General features: G+C 34.1%; 1 protein-coding gene across 7 annotated transcripts in view; it reads left to right on the top strand.

Annotated features, from left to right (window-relative positions):
- The window catches only part of ADAM18 (ADAM metallopeptidase domain 18), a 107,165-nt gene extending 88,225 nt beyond the window's left edge, over positions 1-18,940 (top strand). For 3 of the 7 annotated variants that reach the window (XM_032288131.1, XM_032288134.1, XM_032288133.1), the window contains one exon: positions 418-1,342. In XM_032288131.1, the coding sequence (XP_032144022.1) occupies positions 418-582 (165 nt within the window). In that variant the 3' untranslated portion in view covers positions 583-1,342. Of the gene's footprint in view, positions 1-417; positions 1,343-2,228; positions 3,314-9,260; positions 9,421-9,797; positions 9,812-16,880; positions 16,885-18,782 lie in introns of those variants that run through there. The other 4 variants (XM_032288136.1, XM_032288135.1, XR_004271951.1 and 1 more) reach the window with 4 other exon arrangements.
- The last annotated feature ends 808 nt before the right edge of the window (positions 18,941-19,748 follow it).

The following is a 19,748-nucleotide window of genomic DNA, read 5'->3' as shown; positions in this document are numbered from 1 at the left end:
CCTAGGCCACAGGGTGAGACTCAGTCACAAAAAGAAAAAAAAAAAAGAAATGAAAATGTCCAAATAGTGACAACAAATACTTCCAAATTACTAAATAAGATAACAGTTATTTAAAAAACTTTAACCTCTATGAATATGAAGGCTTCAACTTTATTAAATCTTATTTTTTAAAGATGATTGAGGAAGACATTAAAAATAGTCAATGTACAGAGGCCAGAAATAAACTTTCATGTAGGTATTTTGCCATCTGGCCATCAGGCTGTCAAAATTTTTACTACTTTTTATAATCTATTTCTCATATTATATAGTCATAATAATCTTAAGAAAAAATAATTATTCTATGAAATGTAGGTATTTACATCAGATACAAAGACTAAGATGACTGACTCAAACTATTTCTGTATTTTTCTGTTTCAGATCTGTAATAATTTTGGTAATTGTCAATGCTTCCCTGGACATAGACCTCCAGATTGTAAATTCCAGATTGGTTCCCCAGGGGGTAGTATTGATGATGGAAAGTTTCAGAAATCTGGTAAGTGGAAATTTATTTTCCAAAGAAAAATAGAAGGTCGTTTTATGTAAAACAAATTGAAGAAATCTAAGTTATTCTGAATGGTGGCTTCATTTACATTGCAGTAGTCCCTTCTTATTTGTGGGGAATACATTCTAAAACCCGCAGTGGATGCCTGAAACTGTAAATAGTGCCAAGCTCTAAATGTACTATGTTTTTTCCTACATATACATATCTAGGATAAAGTTTAATTCATCAATTAGGCACAGTAACAACAATAACTAACTGTCCTTCCATGTTTTATGCCCTGGCGCCTCCTTTGCACTTCCATTACTGTAGGTTCTATTGATCATCTTTTTCCAGAAGACTGATTTCAATACCATTGATAACTTGCTTTGGATGATGTCATTTCTCCATGATTAACATCAACTCTGCTGGAAATGTGGCAGCTGCTTTTTCACCAGCAGACACAGCCTCTCCAGTAATTTTTATATTTTTCAGTCCAAATCTATCCCTGAATCTATGTAACCATCTCTTACTTGCAATAAATGGCTTATGTATTTCAGGGAATTCCATGCTTAAGTATTTTTACAGGTTCAAATGTTTTCTGGTGCAACATGTTGCTGTTAATCAGAACACATTTTCTGTTTATGTCTTCTCATAAATTTAATGTCTTTTCTGTCTTAACTAAGCATTTATCATCCACTGTAGTCCTAACTTTTGTAGCTTTAGATGCATCAGCAAAATTAATACAGATTACTTTCTCATTCTTTACAATTTTACGGATTGAAGATTTGTTTTAACTACAGATCTTAGCAATGAATTTTTCTTATTGAGGAAAATATGTATGTATGTATATTTTGCAAATGTTAACATTTGTAAATATACATATACATTTGCTTAAATATTAAAATATTTGTAAATATACATATACATTTGTAAATATACATATACTTATTTTACTTACATATATTTGTAATATGCATGTATTAATATATTTTCCTCATTAAGTCAAGAGTATTCACCCTTTTCCTTAAGGAAAGAAATTTTGACTTCTCTTTGGCATATATAAATTGATGGCATCACTAATCTTGCCCTTTAAGATCATTATGAAGTAAAATAAGGGTGATTTGAACAAAGCACTGTAATGGCATAAAAATCAACCTGTTAATTAAGATGAGTAAGTGACTAATGGCCAGGTAGCATATACGGCATGAATTCGTTGGACCTGGGAATGATTCAGGTCCTAGTGAGGCAGAAAGGAATGATGGAGGATTTAATCATGCCACCCAGAACAGCATGCAGTTTAAAACTTATGAATTGTTGGTTACTGGAATTTTTCATTTAATATTTTCAGACAGTGGTTGACCATGGTTGTTACTGTGCAACCAAAACTGTAGATAAGGGGGAATGACTATGGTAATCTTACACAATATTAATCAGATATTTTTATCTGTACCATACAGTGTTTATTCTCTGTACCATACAGTGTTTATATACTCAATCAACTTTGGAAAAACATGGCAAAATATAAATGCATGTTTTTAAAGAAATAACAGTAAATCAATCACATTTTGAGTGATGGCATACATATTTATACTTAACTTGTTTCTATAAATGAAGGCAATATTGAAGCAGGATATTTCCCTGACACCTTCATGGGACTTGTGACAGGGGTGCCTCATTTATGCAACCTGCAGTTCTCAACTCCTTGCAGGAGGGAGTGTGTGAGTGAAGGGGGCGAGAACTGGAGTACATAAGCACTGGAACCAGCTGGCTGATTCAGTGCCAGCAGGGACAAAATCCACTCACTGGGACCTGATGTATTCCAACCCTTGAAGGAGAGAGAGCACAGGTAGGAGCCAGGGGGAACACTTTGAGCATCGACAGAAGCAAACTTGGTGCGGGCCCTGCAGCAGCATCTGGAGGGATTCCAGTGACCCTTGAAGCTCCAGAGGGCATGTTGCCATGCTTCTTCAGTTCTGCCATCTGCAGACAGCTTAGGTATGAACAGCTAAGTGGACCCGCTGCCTTTTCATGTGAGGTGGTTGCTCTCCACTAGCAAGGGCAAAGGGCCAATGTGACAGCCTTTTGCATCCACACTCATGGCTCCTGAGCTCTTGTCTAGTGTCCAGTAAAAATGAAGTCATGTGAATGAATTGAAATATGGTAAATGTAGGGGATTTTATTGCTGATGAAAGTGGTTTTCAGTGGAAAGGGCAGCTGAAAAGGGGCCAAAGTGAGATGATAATCTTCCCCTGAAGTCCAGCTGTCTCTGGCCAGATTCTTCTCTAAAGTTATGCCGTCAAGCTTCCTTCTAAAGTCAAATCACTTCTCTTCAATGTCTAGCCACACTCTCTGATGTCCAGCTGCTTCTCCTCTCTGCCAGCTGAGTCTGGGGTCTTTATAGGCACAGGATGGTGGTGGGATGGGGACATGGGTGGTTTAGGAATAGGCAACATTCAACTGGGAAAAGTTCTCACTTTCGGCTGCAGCCTCAAGCTTTTCAGCTTGAGAGTTGGCCTTAGTTAGGGCCTACTAACTTTTCTGCCTAGAATTTTTCTGCCCCTGTCCCTGTCAATATCATAAACTACTTATTGATTCAGCTGTTCATTCATTCATACATTTCCTCCACAAACATGTTATTGGGTTTCTGGTGAGGCAACAAAATCGAGATTCACATTTTATAAAGTCCACCCAAGCAGCAATGTGGGAAATGGGTTTGGTTATATGAGTCTTAAGGAATGCAAATTGCTGAGAAATCAGTAACCTTAACTTAAGGTCCCAAAGTAGACAATAAAAGGAAAAAAAAAAATTGCTACATAGTTATCAATTTTTGTGAATAACGATGAATAAAGGCATGATGATCAATGTGTTTTATATATGGACAGTTATAAACATTTGTATCAAATTATCAGAGGATGAACAGAGCATGAAGATAATGCATGTAAGTTTGGATATACGGAAGTTTAGTTATCTGTGGGAAAATTAATTTGACAATATCATTTGATAGTGGTATCATTAGGAGCACTGGGGAATAGTCATACTTAGTTTATAGGTTGTTTAGATAAAGTAACTCATGGGATGATACAATTGTGTAGAATGAGATGAGATAAAAACACTGGAGATAACTTCTGTAGGCAATAGTGTTTCAGAAACATCTCTGAAATTATTAATAATCTCTGAAAAAAAGAGATTAAAATGAGCAGCCATAAGGATTTTCTTTTTTGGCCGTGACAGAATAATTCTAGAAAATTGTATAAAGTGTTTGTCAATGAGTAAACAATTCTGACATTTGAGAAAGGGGAAACAGATGAAATGAGTTGCATGTTTCTAAGACAATATAAATTTTTCTTGTACATGTTTAATGGGTGATTCAGATAAATATGAGAAAGAGAGAGTATACAGAAAAGACATTTGAAAAAATAACGACCCCCAATTTTCCCAACAAATTGAAGAAAGTCAGTACTTGCATCCAAGAAGCTAAGTGAACCTTAAACGAGTTAAATATAAATAAACTTTGTTCATGAAAACTACTTCTGTTTACATGGCTGCACGTTAACAACCTTTGTTGTTGAAAACTACTTCTGCTAACAGGCTTCTTTACCTTAGACTGATGTCTTACCTTATACTAGCCTGACCTAACTTTATCAACATGGTAGTTCAACTAGGATGAAGCTATATGTAAAAGCCATTAATTTTGCTGCTTCAGGGTGGGGTGAAAAGAAAAAGGGAATTACTAGATTTGTTGGAGTATTGTTGATTACATCGGCAATTATGTTGTCAGGAGAACATGGAGGACTAACTGCACTACTAGGCTGATAGGATAGGTACGCTGAGAACAAATGACAGACCAGGAAATAACTAGGAATTTAATAAGGAAATTCAAAACTACATGGATATATAGAGAAATTTAGAAAGGCAGATGCATGATTATTGAAAGATTCATGCTAGAAAATATCTAAGAAGATAATGAGCTGTCACCTGAGGCTAATTTCTAGGCTCAGTGAAAGTCTGGCTCAGTGTAAACAAGTGTTCAGTGCAGGACTCAGCCTGCGCCGAATAGAGGTTATTTTGTTTGTATTGTTTCCTTTGCTTTTTGTCTATGTACTTACTATTAGCATTAAAATTTAGCCCCTGTTTTTCAAAAAATCCCTGTCAAAACATTACCTGAACAAAAGCTCTGGGAATCAGACCATAAAGCCAAAAGATACAGTCTTTGCAAAAATACCCTGGTAAGACTCTAAAAAAATATACTAATGAAGTCTTCAGAAGTCAAGAAACTGGCAAACCCTGAATAGGGCAGACAGGGAGATAATCAAAGTTTCCTAGTTATAACAGTCAAATAGCTAATTTTCAACAATGAAAATCACAAAGCTTAAAAAGAAAAAGGAAAGCACGACGTATTCACAGGAACAAAATTAATTGACAGAAATTATCCCATAGAAGCCCAAATTTCAGACTTACAAAGGCTTTAAAATGTACTCAAACACCTAAAGGAAAACATGGACAAAGAACTAAAGAAATCAAGAAAAACATGTATGGACAAAATGAGAATATCAGTAGACATAGAAATTATTAAATGTAACTGAATAAATTCTAGAGCTCAATAGTACAATAAGTAAAAGAATTCACTACAAGGGTTTAAAAGTGAATTTGAGCAGAGAGAAAAAAGAAACAGTAAGGCCGAACAATTGAAATGGTTGAATCTGAGGCCAGAAAGCAAAAGAATGGAGAGATTTCATTAGGGCCCAAGAGACCTGAAGACCACTATCAAGTGGAACAACATTCTCATTTTGTGAGTACCATACAGAGAGAGTAATGAAAGAAAGAAAGCGAAAACGTATTTGAAAACATGATGACTTAAAACTTTCAAAATTTTATGAAAATTATAAATATACAAATCCAAGAAGCTTAATGAACTCCAAACAGGACAAAGTCAGGGCACTAAACACTGGGCCAAGCACGCATACATAAAAATTTATAATGAATATAACATAAAGAGAAAATGAAATAATGTAAAATGGTCAATTAAAATCAGAGAAAGCCAATTTAAAAAAAAGCGCAAGATAAAAGATTTTTTTAAATGGCAACAAATAGAAAGGGCTAAAACAATAAAACAATAGGTATTAATTCAAATATATCAACAATCACTTTCAATGTTAATATTCTAAATAAATCATTTAAAAGACATTTAGAGACTGTCATAATGTATTAGAAAAAAATTAATAAACAAGACCACACTCTATGTTGTCTACAAGAAACACACATTAAATGTAAAGACACAGGTAAATTAAAAGTAAAGAGATGGGAGAAAGATATACCATGATAATACTAATTAATAGAAAGCTTGATAATCTATAGTAATTTCAGATGAACTCAACATCAAAGCAATCAAACATATAGAATAAAGAGGGATATTTTATAATAATATGGGGAGCAAGTCTTAAAGAAAACAAAATAGTGTGTGTGTGTGTGTGTGTGTGTGTGTGTTTCTGTGTGTGTATCACCAGTGTCAAAACAAATGAGGCAAAATCTGAAAGAACTTCTAGGATAAATATAAAAATCCACTATTATAGTTGACTAATATAACTACTTTCTATTAGTAACTGACACAACAACATACAGAAAATCAGTAAGTATAGGAAGTCCTCAATATCGTCAAGTTCTTCAAAACTGACTTGAAATGAAACTATATACAATGAAATCATCTTTTTCTCATCAATGTTATAATGAAACGTTGTTGAAAAAAAGATTTTTTCCTTGAGGACCTGCTCATATTGTTTCACTTAAAGTTACATTTTCCAAGAACTTGCAGACAAGGTTAGGTGAGGACTTACTGTGTATAATTGACCTTAATACAATGATCAATCAACTTGATCCAGTTATATTTAGAAAATATTCCATGCAATAAGACCAGACTAACCATTATTCTCAAGACCACATAGAATGTTCTTTATTGTAGATCAAATTCTCTGTCTTAGTGTACCTTAACAAGTCTAAAGCAACGAAATTCTACTCTGTATGTTCTGAAACCAAAATGAAATTGAACTAGAAATCAGTAATAAAAAGAGAACTGTAAAGCCCTGAAATACTTGGAGATTAAATAACAAATTCACAAATAACACATGGGTTAAAATAGTCTCAAGAGAAAGTTTAAAATCATTTTGAACTGAATAAAAATGAAATACAACTTACCAAAATTTGTGGGATTCATCAAAAGCAAAACTTACAGAAAAAATTTATAGCATTGAATGCATGTATCATATCTAAAGTCAGAAATTGAAGCTTTCATCTTAGCAAACTAGGGAAAGAAAGTTAAACTAAATCCAAAGTAAACAAGGAAAACAGTACAATAAAAATCAATAAAATAGGAAAAAAATAGCAAATCAATAAAGGAAAATCAATGAAAGACTGGTTATTTGAAAATGTCAATTATGGGCCGGGCGTGGTGGCTCACACTTATAATCCTAGCACTTTGGGAGGCCGAGGTGGGTGGATCACCTGAGGTCAGGCGTTCAAGACCAGCCTGGCCATCTTGGTGAAACTCCATCTTTTTTTTAAAAAAAAAAAATGTCAATTATATTGATTAACCTCTGGCCATACTAAGAAAAATGGATAAAAAGACATAACTTATTAGTATGAAAATGAAAGAAAGCTAAGTGCTGATCAAATGAACATGTAAGTGATAACAGAGAAATATTGTGAATAACCACATACTCACAAATTTTATAGTCTTCATTAAAAAAATTAATTAAAAGACACAAAACAAAACTCACACAAGATGAAACAGATAATCCTAATGGGCCTACATGTACAAACAGAATTAAATCAATAATTAAAAACCTTCTATTAAATAAGCTCTCAGGCCCAGATATAGTCACCAGTAAATATGACCAATCATTTAAGTAAGAAATTACACTGGTTCTCTGCAATACCTTTAAGGACATTGAAGCAGAGTTGCTACTTCCTGACTCATCCTATGGTGCCAGCATCACCCCCAATAGCAAAACCAGGAGACTTCACAAGCGAGGAAAACTACAGATCAATATCTCTCATGAATGTCTCATAATTTTTCAGTTTTTATGTCTCTCCTTGCATTCCTATTTTATTTGCATTTTCTCTCTATTTTTTAGATGTTTTATTGATTTTTTTTTTTTACCATTTTAAAAACACCTCTTAGTTTCACTGATCTTTGTTTGTTTTCTATTTTCTATTTCATTTACTTCTGCTCTAATACTTATAATTTTTTTCTTCTACTAATTTTGGGCTAAGTTCATTTTTCTTTTTCTAGTTCCTTGAAGTGTAATGTTAGGTAGTTTATTTGAAATCTTTCTCTTTTTTAAAATGCAAACGTTAATCACCATGAACCTCCCTGTTAGTGCCACTTTTGCTGCAGCCAATAATTTTTGGCATGTTGCATATTCATATTCAGTTGTCTTGAGGTATTTAATTTCCATTTTGATTTCTTCTTTCACAAAAAGATTGTTCACTAGTGTATTGTTTAATTCCCTCATACCGTAAATCTTCCAGTTTTCCTTCTGCAATTGATTGTTTAGTTTCATCCCTTGTGATCTGAGAAGATACCTACTCTGATTTCAATCTTTTAAAAATTTGTTAACTTTTATTTTCATGATCTAACATTTGATTTATCCTGGAGAAAGAACTGTGGGAACTTGAAAGCAATATGCGTTCTGCTGATGTTGAGTGGAATATTCCGTGTATGTGTGTTAGGTCCATTTGGTGTTTAGTATGATTCAAATTCTCTGCTTTCCTATTGATCTTCTTTTGGGATGTTCTTTTACATTATTGAACATGTCACATTGAAGTCTCCTACCATCATTGTATTGCTATCTATTCCTTCCTCTAGTTCAGTAATTGTTTGTTTTATATACTTATGTGCTCAGATGTTGGGTGTTCAGATGTCACACCTTTCTAGTACATTGAATCTTTTATCATTATACAGACTTTGTCTATAGTGAAAATCAAAAGACAGTTTTCTGAGACCTGGAGAGTGGGTATGTGCACATTCATTTAGTTAACTCATTGCTAACTTTGCTAATATGTTTATATATTGTATAGTTTTCAGAATTATATGATATGTCAATTTTTTAAGTATAAAAACAACCCAAAGGAAATAATATGCTTATAGAATGTCAATGAGTGGAAAGATATACACATACACATATACACACAGATGCACATGTTATGCATAGATGCATAGATATAGATGCAGATACAAGTATAGGTATAAATATGAATTTTCTTTACATGTATAGAATAAAAACACTAGATGGAGAGAAGTTAATCATTTAAAATTGGTTTTCTCTGAGGAAAGAAACTGATTTAGCAAGGGAATGGGATGATGGTTTCTCATAGTATACATTTTTAAAAATTGTAACTTAATCTTAATGACATGTTCAATAATGTAAGTAATATAACTATTACTGTATTAACTTTTAAATTATTGATGTTGCAAATAAGTTGAATGCAGCAAACAGCATTCTAAACATGTATATAGCAGATTAATATTTAAATAAATATGTGTAAACAAATAGAAAATCTATGAAAAATATGGCACTGTAGTTTGCATTTACGAACTTAAATGTTCTATTTTTTCCTATCAGCTTGCAAGACATTAAAACTTAAATTATTACATAAACACATATATACCATTAAAGTGAAAAAATGTAAATTTATTTAAATATCCACTAACTCCCCACTAATTTAAGATATGATTCATTTCTAGATGAATTTTCTACTGAAAAAAGCTACAATAAACAGTGGAACAACTGGTTTATTCTGAGTTTCTACATTTTTCTGCCATTTTTCATAATTTTCATCATTGTGATCTTTAAGAGAAATGAAATAAGGAAATTATCCAACAGAGAGAATACAGAATATAAGCGGTAAACATGATATAGAATTAATATGTTACCTTAAATTATCCTAGTCATTAACCAGTGTCATGCATGTTATGCATTTGTTGTATTAATTTCTAAATATACTATTTTAGATCTAATGTAACTGGTATCTTTATAATTTTGTTTTTCAATAGTTTGTTATTATAACCGGGCAATCCAAAATTCTGAATGTTCTAGAACTTTTCCTGATGAGCATGCTATGCTGTATCAGAGACTTACTAAGTCAGAAAAGAATATAGTTGGTACATTATTTCAAGTGCTCTTTTAGGTAGATCTAATTATACGTTGGTGTTGGTTGTACTTACTATTTTATTATCTTTATATATACAAATATATGTATTTGTAGAGATAGTGTCTCTGTATGTTGCCTAGGCTTGTCTCAAACTCTTAAGCTCAAGCAGTTCTCCCATCTCAGCCTCTCAAAATGCTAGGATTACTGACAAGAGTCATGGCGTATGGCCTCCCATACATAGTTTTGATATTAATACATTATCAAATATATAGTTTGCAAATACTTTGTCTCATTGTATAGGCTGCCTTTTCATTTCTTTTTTTTTTTTTTTTTTTGCTATGCAAAACATTTTTGTTTAATTTAATCACTTTATTTCTGCTTCCGTTGCATGTGCTTTTGGTGACATACCCAAGAAAATCATTGCCCAGGCCAATGGCAAGGAGCTTTCTCACTATTTTCTGCTAGAAGTGTTATAGATTCAGGCTTTACATTTAAGTGTTTTGTCCATCTTTATGTGATTTATGTGTGTGATGTCCACTTTCATGCTTTTACATGTGAATATTCAGTTTATTCACCAGCATTTATTAAAGAGACTATCCTTTCCACATTGCATATTCCTTATCTCCTTATCAAAAATGTGTTGACCATGTATTCAGGGGTTTAGTTCTGTCCTCTATTCTGTCCCATTGATATATGGGTCTTTTTTATGCCAGTGCTTTACTATTTTGATTGCTGTAGCTTTGTAATATAATTTGAAATCAGGAAGTATAATACCTCCAGCTTTGTTCTTTTTGCTTAAGATTGCTTTCGCTATTTCATATCTTTGATGGTTTCTTCTTAATGTCAGAGTTTTTTCCTATACCTGTGAAAAATGCCATAGAAATTTTGATAGAGATTGCAATAAAACTGTACATCACTTTGGGTAATATGGACATTTTAACTTTTTTCTTTCAATCCTTAAACAGTGTATGTGCTTTTAATTTATTCATGTGTATTTTAATTTCTTCATTAATTTTTATGGGCTTCATGTGCCAATTTTTTACTAGATTGGTAAAATTTACACCATTTTACTCTTTCTGATGCTATCGTGAATGGGATTGGTTTTTTAATTTCCTTTTTAGATAGTTCATTATTAGTATATAGAGACACAATTCATTTTTTAGTTTATATTATAGTGTCTAGTACATGTAAACTTCGGCTGGGATTATCATTCTGAGTTCAGAATTCATGATCATGAAAATGACATCTAAGTGAAGAGTAAAGAATACATATGCTAGCATTACAAAAAAAACCTATACTGTGTTTTTGGTCAAATTTGACTACTACTTTTGAACATTTCTCTTAACCTAGCAGTATCTGATACTGTTGGTCACAATCCTTTTCTGAAACTATTTTATTCCTAGAAAGGGAGGTCTACTGACAAAAAAAAATTTTTCAATTTTTGTTTGTATGAGAAAATGTCTATTTCTCTTTAATTTTCAAAGGATAATTTCACAGGGTGGATAATTCTGGAGAGAGAGAGACATAGAAAGAGAGAGAGAGAGAGAGAATGTGTGTGTGTGTGTGTGTGTGTGTGTGTGTGTGTGTGTGCGCGTGCGCGTGTGTGTGTGCGCGCGCGTGTGTGTGCGTGTGTGTGTGTGTGTGTGTGTGTGTCTTCTCGGAATACCAAATTTTTTACCCTACTGTCTCGTTTCTTTGTTGACTGAAGAGAAGTTGGAAGTAATTCTTTATTTGAGCCTCTATAGGTAAAATTCTTTTCCTTTATATTCTTTCAAGATTTGTTCTTTGCTTCTGATTTTCTGCAGTTTGAATATGATATACCTAGTCATTATTTTTTGACATCTAATCTGCTTAATGTTTTCTGAGTTTGCTACATCTGTGAGTTGGTGTCTGATAGCAGCTTTCTGAAATTATCAGCCATTATTGCTTCAAATAATTCTGTTTTATTTTTCTTTTCCTTCTGGCATTACCATCATGCATATATTACTCCCTTTGTAGTTCTTCCACAGTTCTTGTATACTGGCTTTCTTTTTTTCAGTATTCTCTTCTTAGATACTCAGTTTTGGACATTTCTATTGACATATTCTCAAGCTCACTGTTTCCTTCCTCAGCTGTGTCCAGTCTACTACTGACCCCAAGAGGGGCTTCATTTCTATAATGATGTTTTTGAATCCTAAAGTGTATCATTTAAATTATTTCTTAGATTTTGAATCTTTCTGATGACATTGTCCATTTCTTCTTGCATGCTATCTACTTTTTCTGATAAAACTCTTTGCATATTAATCAAATTATTATGCCCTGCAAATCTCATAATTCCAACACCTCTACCATGTCTGAATCTGGTTCTGATGCTTACTTTGCCTCTTCAAACTGTGTTTTTGTCTTTTAGTATTGCTCATGATTTTTTGTTGAATGCTGGGCATGATATTCTATCTTAAAGAAACTGTGCTAAATAGATTGTGCTGGAAAGGTGTTGGGGATGGAAAGCATTTTGCAGTTCTATGATTAGGTTTCAGTCTTTTAGTGAACCTATGTCCTTCATTCCTACTTCTGAGTTTTTCCTACGCCTTTACATGATGATAGAGTGGGGCTGAAGTGAGAAACTTCCTTTCTCCCACATGAAAAGCAAGAGAGGGTTGAGTTCCCCCAGGTCAATCAGGCTCTGCTAAAACCCCAGCAGCTTAGCTCCTGATGAAAGAGTTTCTCTTGAGGGCAGCCCTTGTTAAGAAGAACGCAATGCTCCGGACATATTTCAGACTGGCTTCTTTTCCTCTCTCTTAATTCTAGAAGAATAAGAATATTTTTCTCTGATTTTCACTGTGAGAACCTGATAGGCTCCTGGAGGCAGACACAAATAATATGGACTGAAAGTAGGCCCCATAGAGTTGTTGACTCTCAGACTTGTCCACACTGAGCTTCTATCTATTCTTCAGTTATAGTTTAGGTTTTTCTACCCTAGTACTAGTTCCCATGGAAGTTTCTGCTCATAAATTTCTGCTCTGGTAAATTATAATTAGTTATATCCACCTATCTGTCTCTAGTTTGGGAAATAGCTGTTTGTCTTGTGATTGCAATTCTCTAACAGATCTAAGAAGAGTGTTAATTTTCAGTTTGTTCAGATTTTTATTTGTTGTTATTATAGAATGATGAAATGGCAACTTCCAAACTCTGCTCGTGCTGGACACAGAAACCAAAGTGTGTCTATACTGTCCTTTTAAAGAATACACTTATGCACATAGTTGCCTTTATTAAAGTTCTTTGCTTCTTCATGTTAAATAAAATAATTTATTCATGAAATAAAAATAATTTCATTTATTGTTATTCTGTAATTACGGTCTTGGGATTTGCTTCAGTCTCAAGAATATTTTTTGTTGTTGTTTCTTGTAAGAAACAACTAGTAATTCTCCCAAATTCTTAAATATTTCTATTAGACAATCATCCTTGAGATATAGTCTTGCTGGCCATAAGGTTTGTAGTTGGCAGTAGCTGTCTAACATTTTGGATATGTCACCTATTGTCTTTTAGCCTCCACGTTCCTGATGGGAGATAAGCTGAGAAAATCTTACTGAATGTTTTTAGTATTAGTGAATTGTTTTTGTCTTACTCTCCTTAGCTTTCACTATTTTGACTAGATATAGATATAGATTTTTATTTTTGCTCCTTTACATCTCTATTCTTTCTGGTATTCCACGAGATGTATCCTGGTATACTTAATGGTATTCTACAATTATGTAAAGCTCTATTTATATTTTTAAGTAATTTTTTTTTGTTCTTCCTCTTGAATAATATCTATTAATCTATTAAATTAACTGAACTTCTTCCAATTCAAATATATTGCTGAGTCATTCTATTACCTTTTTAATAATTTCATTTTATTGTTATTCTATATTTGATGAAACATTGTCATCATTTTTCCCTTTTTTATCCATGATTTCCTTTAGTTTTTTGTATTTATAATAGCTGATTTGAAATCTTTGTCTGCTAAGTCTAACTTAGGCCAAATATTTCTGCAGTTTTTATTGCCTAATATTTTTGGAGGGTATATGGATTGTACCTTCTGTTTTTTTCCTCTGGATTCTAATCTTCCCCAATGGATTTGTTTGGTAATTTGGCTGGACTATTTTATTGATATGTCTTCCTCGTAATGTGAAACTTTTGATGTTGCTCCTAAAAGTGTACAGACTTATGATGCTTATGATGTACACGGTCACCTTGTGATGACAATGACCATTGTCAAGGCCCTTTTTAACACCCTTTTTGTGATTTTTCTCTGTTAAGCCATATGCTTCTGCCTTTGTCACACCCAGCTATTTACCAATTGCAGACTGATTGCTTAATTTTTTCAACATGACTTGGAGCATAAATTGCTCCATAGTCTGATCAATTAAATCCAAGTGCTTTTGCAGGCATAATCTTTAAACCTAGTCCTTGAAACTTATTTATTCCCTCTAACCCTGGAAGAACTACCCTTAGTGACCTCTTTCTTTGGTTGTCTTTTTTAAACATCTATCTGGTGTATAATTTATTTTTTTTAAATATATCTACCAGTCTTTTCTTAATTGTTTACTACCACAATCTCCAATGATTTTGACGGTATCTTTCCTGCCTTTTGTTGTAATTAAGTTACCTTAAAAGAAGTACAGTTTACACTTGGACATTTATTTCCAATAAATGAAAATTATGTTCTCTCAGAAACTTACATTCAAATGTCCATTATACTTTAATTCATAATAATGAAAAACTAGAAATGGCTTCAATGCTCTCCAGTGGGTGAATGGTTACTGAAAGCAGAGTAAATCCATAATATGACATATACTAACTAAAACAAAGCCAGTTTCAAAAGCTGACATATTGTGTGATTGGATTTATCTAAAGTTGTTAAAATTTAAAAAAATCAGTATAGGAAAAACATTGATGATTGTCAGGAACTAGGAATAATGTGAGAGTGTCATGTGTATGTCTATAAAGGGGGAAGGCACCAGAAAGTCTTGTGTATATAATATAGTTCTGTATCTTAATGTGATTATAGTTATATGTTACTACACATGTGATCATGTCGCAAGAACACACATGCCAGCATAAGATCATGTATAGCTGGTGAAATATGGCAAACCTCCGTGAATTGAATCAATGTTAATTTTATGATTTTTGTATTATAGTATAGTTAGGCAAAATGTTAACATACAGGAAGTTCAGTAAAGGGTACACAGACCTTTTTGTGCATTTCTTTGAAATGTCTCATGAATATGAAACTAATTCAAAACAGAAAGTCAAAAAGTTAAATCATGAATATAAATGTAAAGCTAAAGTTATGGAACTTTTTGAAGAAAACAAAACTTTTGGAGACCTAGAACTATACTGAGAGTTATTTTACATGCAAACAAATCATGATCCATAAGGAAAATTTGAACTTCATAAAAATTTAAAAGGCAGTTTTTATAAGGTATCTTTAGTAGAAACAAGGAAACAGTATGACATGAAAAAGTGGATTGGTTAATATTAGGTGACTTTAAGTTACTTTTTCCTGCAAATGTTAAAGCAGAGGGGACTTTCTTATCACATAAGCTGAAATTGCCCTGGATTAAGCTATAATCTCTCTCCTGATTTCTTGGAAGTCAGATAAACAACAGTTTCAGTTTGGTTACATGGCACCTTAGGATGAATGGCTCCATTTTAGTTTGTTCTTTTGGAGCCTAGCACAAGAACTTAGCTTACCAATAACCTCCGATAAATTTTAATAAACACCTTCCCAAACAACCATCTTACAAAATCTTTTTAAGATGCAAAATTAACACTCAGTCATACTTAAAACTTTGGAATAATTTAATATTACTCTTATAAAAAGTTTATTTACTCACCCAATTAGCTTAAATGTCAAATTGACATTCTTTCTGGAGTTACTTTTGATAGAGAAAGCTACATAATTTTAACTGCATTTCCAGAGAAAGTTGTAAACATCCTAAAAATGAATTTATAATTTATTTCTAGCTATGACATTTCAATATGCTTAGTTTCCTCTTAGCCTCTGACCTACTTGAACCTAAGGATGGAATCCCTTTTATTTTGGAAATTGCTGCTACAAAGGTCCCTGAAATGTCTTCAAGGCCTTTCCCCATTGTCTTGGATAATAGCACTGGCTCCTTTTTAGTTAATATCTCTAGCGAGTGGTTACTCCACAGACAACTTGAATTCCTCTCCTTTCGAAGCTTTTTCTTGCTACATGGCTAGGCTGAAAATATTCCAAACTTTTATGCTTTGCTTCCTGTTTCAATATAAATTTCAATCCTAAATCGTGCCTTTGCTCCAACATCTGACCATGGGCTGTTAGAAGCAGCCAGCCAACATCTTGAAAACTTGGCTGCTTAGAAATTTCCTCTGCCAGATATCCTATATAGCCGTCTTTAGTTCAAGCTTCCACAGATCCCTAGGGAATGAACACAATGCAGCCAAGCTTTCTGCTAAGGCATAACACACATGACCTTTGCTCCAGTTCTCAAAAGTTCCTTATTTTCATCTGAGACCTTGGCAGCGTGGATTTTACTATCCATATCACTGTCTGCATTTTGATCACAACGATTTCGTCTCTAAGCAGTTCCAAATGTTCCCTCATTTTCCTGTCTTTATCTGAGCCCTACAAATTCTGCCAACCCATTAACCAGTTCCAAAGCTGCTTCCAGATTTTCAGATTATCTTTATAGCAATGCCCCACTGCTAGTACAGATTTTCTGTGTTAGGCCATTCTTGCATTGCTATAAGGAAATATGAGAAATTGGGGTAATATATAAAGAAAAGGGGCTTAATCGGTTCTGCAGGCTTTACAGGAAGCATGGTGCTGGCATCTTCTCAGCGTTTAGGGAGGCCTGAGGAAGTTTACAATCATGGCAGAAAGTAAAGGGGCAAAAGATTTCTCACAAGGGAAAAGCAGGAGCAAGCAAGAAAGAGTCAGGTGGGGGTGGTGCCATACACTTTGAAAGAGCCAGATCTTACAAGAACTCACTATCACCAAGACAGCACCAAACCAGGAGAGTTTCACCCTCAATGGTACAAACACTTCCCACCAAGCACCACCTCCAGCAATGGAAATTATAATCCTACATGAGATTTGGTCAAGGACAAATCTCCAAACAATATATACACATGTTTTTTAAAAAGCTGGCATTCAGGTAGGGCTTGGTGGCTCATGCCTGTAATCCCAGTGCTTTGGGAGGCCAAGGCGGGTGGATCATAAGGTCAGGAGTTCAAGACTAGCCTGGTCAACATGGTGAAACCCTGTCTCTACTAAAAAAAAAAAAAAATTAGCCAGGCATGGTGGCACATGCCTGTAATCCCAGCTACCCGGGAGGCTGCGGCAGGAGAATCGCTTGAACCTGAGAGATGGAGTTTCTGAGACTGCACTACTGCATGCCAGCCTGGGAATGCTGAGTAAGACTCCACCTCAAAAAAAAAAAAAAAAAAAAAAAGCAACCACCCTAATCAGTCTAAGAAAATTAAGGAATTTAAATAATGAACATGTATTTCCTGTTTTGATTACTTAACTGATGAACAGAAGTTTTAATAAAATCATGAGTAACTATACATTATTTATCATGCCTTCAGTGATGTATAGAAGACTTCAAAAATATATTCAGGTCACAGAGAGTCAGAGAGCCATTATTAGTTAATAGCAAAACAAGAAATCCTGATACATTATAATCATCAGTTGTCATGAGAATTAACAAAATATATAACAAATAAAGTCTTTAGGCTGTATAGGACTATTTAAATAAATATGACACACAACATTTATCATAATAAAAAGCACATGGTTAAGAAGTAAATACTTCAGTGAAATAAAAATCTTGGCTATTTGGAGGTTAATTTTCTGTGTTATCATTGTTTATAAGTAAAACAGTTTTTTTAAAACAATATATTTAGAAAGAAGTATTTTTTACAATTCATAAAATTACAATTTATTTTACAATTCATAAAATAAAAATGAATTCTAAAAAAACTAACCTTATCTTACATTGTTTCTTTCTACAAACTGGAAAAGACAATCAATATTTGATTTTGCTTTTAAATATTGCATGAAAGGTATAGAAACAATAGTATTCCATAGAAGGACAATTTAAGAATGGAAAAAAACAGTTGCAAAATTGAAATTAGGTAATTCTATTTTTATTTTTTGATGAATTGCCATACTGTGTGCTACAGTAGTTTTACAATTTTGCATTCCCACCTACAGTCCTAAAGGGTTCCAGTTTGCCCATAATCTTGCTAGGATTGTTATTTTCTACTTTTTAAAAAACATAGTATCCATCTTAATGGGTGTGATGGTATCTCATTGTGGTTTTGATTTGCATTTCCCTAATGATTAGCGATATTGAGCATATTTTCTTGTGTTTATGGGCCACAGAGAATGGGAAGTTGTTTAGTAAGTATTCTTCCATGAGGAGTTATTCTTTACTGAGCACAGAATTTCACTTTTGCAAGATGAAATGTTTCTGGAGATAGATGATGGTGAAGGTCGCACAATAGGAGTGTACTTAGTACCACTGAACCGTACACTTCAAAACAGTTAGAATGTATATTTTACTACAAAGACGTATTTTTATAAGACAAATAAAGAAATTGTGAAAAAATTAAAGTTAGCAACCTGAATATTAACTATAAAATGAAAATTCTTTCCATGTTAACTCTATTGTTTTCATGGATGAACTTCATATTAATGGGAAAAAAAATAAAGACGAACTTTTAATTTTGTCCTCCTAAGCCAGAGGATTTTCTAAGAAAGAAGTGTATAAAATTGAATAAATAAGTGGAGTTTGATCATTTTTACATAGTCATTTCATAGCTATAATTTTGTTTCCCTGGTAAATTATAAATCGACGCTAAAGTACAAAAACATACATACGTATTTTATGTTTAGCTTTTTATTTGGACTCCTTAGACAGTTTCTGAGGACCAAACTTATCTATAATATAATTAATATAACATCTATAATGTAATCAAATTTATTTTTTATATTTAGCAATTATAAAGTAGAAATTCAGTAGTAAATATGATTTAAATTAGTCAATTGGCTACTACTATACATATTGTAAATTTCTATTTGTTCTGTTTTTCCTCACTATAGTAATTCATCCATTGTACCAGAAAGCTATGACATGGGATATTGCAAAGAACTTCCACAACAAACAACCTAGAGAACAAATGTGCTTTATAACCCTATGTTACCCCCAAATGCATTGTAAATGTCAAACTTTTGGAAAATAAAGCCCACGTATGCAGAAACGCAGACTCCCATATGCCTCCTCCGGTGCACCCGGCTGTGGATGGGAACCCCCGACTCCACAGAACTGCGCCGTGCCCTCCAGACCCCACCATTCTTGGGCTCCACCTGGCCTCCCCTGTCCTGGCCACAAGCAGCCTCCATTCCATGCTTAGCAGCCATCATTGTGGCTAGGCTGCCGGCCACGCAATGCTCTCTTGCTGATCCCCTCAGGCCTGGGCCGACTGACCTCCGCAGGTCGTTGCAAGTGAAAAATTTTGCTGTGTAAGAGGACTGCATTTCAGTGTCCAGCGAGGAGGCATGTGTCACCCTCCCTGTTCCAGTAGCTCAGGCCAATCTGGGGAGATGAAACAGAGCCTGTCTCTCCAGAGCCTCAAGGCTAGGCAGGCATCATCCTCCTTGGTCTTGAACCTCAGGCCAGGCCGGGGTGGGGTGTGGTCAGAGCCCGCCCAGTTTCAGGGCCACCGTGCCACCAGAATCTGGTTGGATCTGCTAGTTGGAGGGCTCAGCCCAGAACTCAAACAGCTTACTTGACTCAAACTCAAACCTCACTTACTTGACTCTGCACAAGAGGGCGCATTTCCTGGGGAGGTGGGAGAAGAAGGGAGACTCGATGGGGTCTGACACCTACAGCCCATATTTTCTTTCCCATTCTGGGTTGAGGTCAAGAAGATCCAGAGTGTTGGGGGGTGACTCTGAGTAATACACCCTCTTCTAGTGGAGTCTCTTTCTAGAATTGGACAAAGTCTGGTTTGGGTGTGGGTGTGTGTGTATGTGTGTGTGTGTGTGTGTTGGGGCTTGGAAGTCTAG

This window comes from Sapajus apella, unplaced genomic scaffold, assembly GCF_009761245.1.
Source record: "Sapajus apella isolate SASKATOON/1434 unplaced genomic scaffold, GSC_monkey_1.0 scaffold21, whole genome shotgun sequence".
NCBI classification, from domain to species: domain Eukaryota; kingdom Metazoa; phylum Chordata; class Mammalia; order Primates; family Cebidae; genus Sapajus; species Sapajus apella.
Note: the sequence above shows the minus strand (reverse complement) of the source record. Positions and strands in the feature narration are given on the sequence as shown.